Source organism: Artibeus jamaicensis, unplaced genomic scaffold, assembly GCF_021234435.1.
Source record: "Artibeus jamaicensis isolate MK-2021 breed Jamaican fruit bat unplaced genomic scaffold, CSHL_Jam_final contig_64, whole genome shotgun sequence".
Classification (NCBI taxonomy): domain Eukaryota; kingdom Metazoa; phylum Chordata; class Mammalia; order Chiroptera; family Phyllostomidae; genus Artibeus; species Artibeus jamaicensis.
Window position 1 is genome coordinate 4,310,935 of NW_026521911.1, and position 6,000 is coordinate 4,316,934.

General features: G+C 48.0%; 1 protein-coding gene across 3 annotated transcripts in view; it reads left to right on the forward strand.

Moving 5' to 3' along the window:
• The window catches only part of UVRAG (UV radiation resistance associated), a 281,275-nt gene extending 275,629 nt beyond the window's left edge, over nt 1-5,646 (forward strand). For 2 of the 3 annotated variants that reach the window (XM_037131552.2, XM_037131553.2), the window contains one exon: nt 3,726-5,646. In XM_037131552.2, the coding sequence (XP_036987447.2) occupies nt 3,726-4,431 (706 nt within the window). In that variant the 3' untranslated portion in view covers nt 4,432-5,646. The other variant, XM_037131554.2, reaches the window with a different exon arrangement.
• The last annotated feature ends 354 nt before the right edge of the window (nt 5,647-6,000 follow it).

Sequence of the window (6,000 nt, forward strand, 5' to 3'; positions counted from 1 at the left end):
GCAACGACTGAGAGCTGTTCACCAGGAGGTTTGAGTGGCATCCAACAGCAGGACGCAGAGCTGTGTGTGCGTGTGTGGGTATCACACACACACACTTGGTTCTCTTGGTCTTTTAAACACATACACATGCAAAATCAAAGTCTGAAAGGAAACTATCCCCAGTGAATAGCGGTTGTTTGATGGGTAATAGCCTCGTGAGTGATTTTTATTTTTCATATGGTTTATATTTTTGAGGTTTCCAGAGAAAATTATTACAATAATTAAAAATGCATCTGTGTTTGTATATATTTTAAGGTAATCATTCAACACTTCAGCTGTTTGGAGCTCAGCTATCTTAAAAAGCTGGAACATTGCTAAGATCCTGGAAGCAATAAAAAAAAATGAATTCTAAGCAGCCAAAGCTAATGTTACAAAACTCATACTAAAGCATATTATGCCCAGGACATCTGCTGGCCTATCACTCAGACCTTATTTACTCTTACTTCGCACACAATTCTTAGGACGTCTGCTTTACAAGGACACAGCAGAATAGAGGCAAACTTTAAAAAAAGAGTAGCCACCCCCCCAGCCCCCTGACCGGTGTAGCTCAGTCATTTGGGCGTTGTTCTGCAAAGGAACGCGTTGCCAGTTTGATTCCCAGTTGGGGCACGTGCCTGGGTTGCAGGTTCAGTCCCGGTTGGGATGCATGCAAGAGGCAGCCAATGGATGTTTCTCTCTTGTATCCATATTCTTCTCCCTCTTCCTCCACTTCCCTCTCTCTAAAAATAAATCTAAGAGAGAGAGAGAGAGAGAAAAGCCCCTGTAGGCAAGAGTGCTGACACAGCCACACTGACCTTGACTGAGAAAGGACAAGGACACTGAAAAGCTTAAGCACAGACTTAACTCTCAGACTCGTGTCCTACGAAACACAGCGCCGAACACACTGCAGTCTCTTTACTGTGTCGTGATTTAGTAATACACATCCACAGTGGTGGCCCAGAGTCAGGAAAATACCTTTTTTGTTCAGCTGACTCTTTTTGAGATATAAGAAAAACTATGGTAATAGTCTTTGGTAGGTTTCATTACACGTGGCTAAAAATGGGGGAAAGACGAAAATGTGGTGACTAGAGGGTGAACGTCAGACACTCAGGCTTCTTTATTGCCTGTGCATCGTAACTCGGTTCCTGACCGTCCTTAAGAGGGAGCATTTCACTGTTACAGGAGCTCTCCAAATTGTATCTCAGATTCTCATCACCTGGATTCTCATAAACATCCTAGGGAACTAGAGAAGAATGCCACAAAATCAGGAAGTCGGAAGACACCAAAGCCTGGACCTCTGAAAAGACTAAGAATCCATCCTCTGAAACCGGAGCAACAGCCCCGAGCTCCGTGCAAAGGCCTGTAGAAGGGCAAGCAGCTGAAGTCTGGCCTGTCGTCGGCGCTCAGCAAATGTTAAATTTGAGTGTGATTTTCCCCACGTGGGATGCATCGGGCTGCGTGGGCCCTCGAGTCAGACCAAGTCTAGTTCAGATGTGGGTTCTGCAACCTTAAACCGCAGAATCCACACACGTGCCAGCCTTTTCCGCAGGGTAGTTGTGAGGGTTCGACATTAGTGATACCCGGGAACACGGCAGTTCCCTGCCCGTTGTGGTTGCAGGGAGGGTTGTCACACTTTATTACTTTTCTGTTATGCAGAGTTGAGAGCTTGAGGGGAGTCTCAAAACCACAGAGAACTACACAAACCCCTTTCCTCTGTGTCGTAAGCTCTGCTTGTTGCACCCTGGCCAGTTTCTCACGCTGTTTTATCAACCCGGTAGAGAGTCAGAGCAGGATGGGGTGGGGAGAGGGGAGGTGATGGCAGCAGGGAAGGTTTCATGTCACTCACCCCTCATGGCCAGCAGTGGTTAAGCACCTGGTGTCTAGTCGCATCCCAGCAATGTCACTGTCACTGTCACTGTTCCAGGCCGGTCCACCTGGTGCTTCCTGCCCCTCCTCGGCTGGGGTGGAAACTGCCCAGAATAGACTCTCTGAGTAGTGCTGATGCTCCGTTTTGGTTTGATTAGCTGGGCCCCTGCAGAATCGTTTAGAGAGGGACACTGTCAGCAAGTGGTACAGTAGAAAAAACAAGGCTCACAAAAATGCATGGCATACCCAATTACTGTGAGTTTTGACAACATGCTAACTGGAAACCTAGACTGGGGCTAGCAGCTTTTGCTCTGTTTTGTTTTGCTTCTCTTGAGAACCAGAAACAGTAATTTACTGGTCTGCTTGCCCGGTTCTGTGCATCCCACTGACCACCCCTAATTATGAAATCTCTCCCCGCACCAGCACAGCCGAGCGTGCTTGTCTGACAGGCCCGAGAATTAGAAGACTTGCGGTTGCCTTTTCTCAAGAAGAATAACCCTTGCTCAGGTCTCTGAGACCGCAGGGATAATCCCGAGTCAAAAACTGTGAGAAGAGGGGGCAAGGATCTGGCTTAAGGGTTTGTGGCTGTGGACACAGGTAAAGGAACCTGGATCCTTCCTGCTTTTTTAGGACACATCACAGCTGTGATCTGAAAGTGCATTATTTAAGCAATTTTGGGTGTCTTCTCCTGGACAAGACTGGTAGCCCCTCAGAGGCAGGGCCTGCGCTCCTTTCCCCTCCCGAGTCCTGGCACGTGCAGTAGCTGTTTGTGCTTCGGGTGGGTTCCCGCTCGGGCCCAGTAGTTGCCCTTTTGCAACTGTGTTTCCTCCCCTGAAGAAACACTCATGTCTCTACCGCCCTCTGTCTCTGGACCTGGTCTGGCCGCACGGTTCTGTAGGAGCTGACCAGCTTCGTCCAAGTGCAACATCAGAAGTCGTGATGACCACAGCATGGACGGTGGTACCTGCACGGCACAAAACGTGACCCTTACTCCCGGGGCTTGGATGCTCTCTTTTCATGAACACATTGTTGGTACTTCAGATGTACAGGTAGTAAAGCTTACTCTGCTTTCTGGACAGGGTTTTTGTGGCAACCAAGTAACATGATGTCTATGAAATGACTTTAGAAACTAAAACTTGAATTGCTTAATAATGACTGTCATTGCTTGTCCAAAGTACCTTCCTAAGAAGTGTCTCAAGTTTGAAAGTAGGCACCGAAAACCAAACTTACAAAACGTGTGTGTCCAGCTTGGTAAAGGAGAAGTCATTGCCCAAATCAGTCTTTCATTACAAGTGTCCTTGACCCTCTCTCCGTCAGTTCTCGCTCGTCCCAGGTGATTAGGGTTTGGGTGTCGGGAAAGCCGTTAGTTGTCACGCCAGGAGTCATGAGTTTTAGTCTGGCCTTACCTCGGCCTCACTGCAATGTCACGGGCAAGTCATTTAACTTCTCTGCCATGTAAGGGTGCCTGCTTTATGAAGATAAAGTAAGTGGAATATGAAAAATAAGAATACGGATAGTCTTTCAGATACATGAAGTTAATTACCTCCCTTATATATTTTTCTTTCCAGATCCAGCCCCTCCAGTTACTTCATCTCTTCCCCACGTGACACGGTCTCCATCCCCTTTCCTACCCTGGGCGTTCTGTCTTGCGTGCTTCCTGAAGGAAGCTCCCCAAGTTGGACTCAGAACGCTTTGGGTTGTTTCGTCCATTCGGACACTACAATCGTACTAAGATCGATTATTATCAGTTTTTATTCTCTCAGGTCCTAAACATTGCTATTTCCTGTGTCTGGATCCAGAAGGCTTAAAGTTGAAACTTCTCATTTTTGTTTGTCTTCTAGTGACAGACATCACACCTCCAGTGCAATCCCTGTCCCAAAGAGACAAAGCTCCATATATGGGGGTGCAGATGCCGGCTTCTCCGGGGGCATCCCTTCGCCCCCGGACAAAGGACACCGAAAACGGGCCAGCTCGGAGAACGAGAGACTACAGTACAGAACCCCTCCTCCCAGCTACAACTCCGCAGTAGCCCAGCCTATGCCCGCCAGCCCCTCCCCGGGAGAGTCCGAGAGAAAGACAACACCCCTGTCCTCCTCCTTGGGTGCCTCCTTGGACTTCTCCAAAGAAAACCAGAAAAAAGGAGTAGATTTGGGTGACAGCTTAAATGGAGGCCACGTGGGTGGAAAGACTAGCCAAGAACGAGGAGAAGCCCTCTCCGGACATCCAGCCACAGTAAATGGCTCTCTCCTACCCAGTGAGCAGGCCGGCCCCGCCAGTGTCCAGCTGCCGGGCGAGTTCCACCCAGTCTCGGAAGCTGAGCTCTGCTGTGCCGTGGAGCAAGCAGAAGAGATCATCGGGATGGAAGCCACGGGTTTCACCTCGAGCGATCAGCTGGAAGCATTTAACTGCATCCCAGTGGACAGTGCTGTGGCAGTGGAGTGCGACGAACAAGTTCTGGGGGAATTTGAAGAGTTCTCCCGAAGGATCTATGCACTGAATGAAAACGTATCCAGCTTCCGCCGGCCACGCAGGAGTTCTGACAAGTGAAGCGAGCAGGCAGACCCGTAGGACCAGGACAGGGTCGCTGCCCAAACTGAGGATGAAGCTGCACTGGTTACCCTTGGTAATAATTATGACATAAAATGATGGTTAATGGGGAATAGTCCTCAGAAAAACAGACTTTGTGGATCGAGGAGGGACTTGGGATCATGTGTATCAGTGGGCCAGACGAGTTAGATTTTACTTTCAAGACATGCTTTTCAGGCCTGACGATTGTTTTAAAGTAAAAGTCACTCTCTAGCTCAAGTCACCTTCAAGGTATTTGTCTGCTTTTTTATTTACACTTCTATGTTATCCTCAGAGGGAAGATGATAATATATAAATAATATAATGAACTCAACTTTAGTTTCTCAAGCATTTGCCCTCGCTGCAGTTTATAAGACTTTGGGAAAAGTGAATATTTAGAGAAAGATTTCTACCATTTACTGAAGGATCTCTGGCCATCCATCAGGCTGATGAATAAGAAGCACAATAGTCTCCTGAGACCCAGGCCCGTCTGCCCCTGCCCCCAGGCCCCACCGGCAACCTGTAGACCCCACTGTTGCCCCATTTCACAGTGGGTGGGTCGTGCACCCTGAAACCCCAGGACATCAGATTTACTGGTTCTTTAATGCAGTAGCTCTGACCTTTCACCTCTTTCAATCAGCCATACCCTTGATGTCACCCTCAAATTAGATAAAAAACCCTCACTTTTGGTGGATTCCCACGGAATCTTCCAGGACCCCAAGGTTGCAACAGTCAGATGGAATCCAATGCCCTTTGAGGGCCCAGGTTTTTACGTGGGCAGATGTTGGCATCAAAACTAGGCATGCTTTCTGGCAATGCACTCAGCAGACAAAACCCCCTATATGTAAATCCACGTTAATTTAATTTATTAAATTTCAGTTGGGAAGGAAGACACTGTGTGATGAAATGTCCTCAAAGTCGGGCTGTCCGGCCTGCAGAGTGCAGGGCAGTGGAGGCAGCGGGCCTGAGATGGGATGGGCGTGGAGCGCTGTCGGGGTGCGTGCGACTGCATACGTGTTCGTTACGTGTTCAAAGTCCGGTTGGCGTTCCTGAGCGCCAGTTTCATTTGCTATTGCTTTATATTTTATATGCCCATGGATATCGCCTCAGGGTTGCAAGCTCTTTAAGGAAAATTATCCATATATATCTATGTATTGTATAGAAGAATAAAAATTGTGTGTACTTCACTTGATCTGATTTTTTTCTCATCTTCAAATTCCTCTTGAAACTACATCTCCGTGTGCTGCTGCATCACGGCAGGACCAGCCCGAACAAACCCCGGGCTGCGTCCAAGCCAGCGTTGTTGACTTCATTCGAATTTACATGTTGTTAGAGCAGCACAAGCCCCTTCACAGGCATCCGCTGCAGTGGCTGCATTTGCCCTCGTAACATCTTACCTCACAGGTCGCATAATCATTTCCGTATTTTGCCCAGGCACTCTCGGGCTCAAGTTTAATTTATAGCGACATTTGAAATGGAATAGTTTATGTTGTTATTTCCTACGTAAAGAGAACTCACAGAATCATTGCGTGACGGATAAGTCCAGCCTGC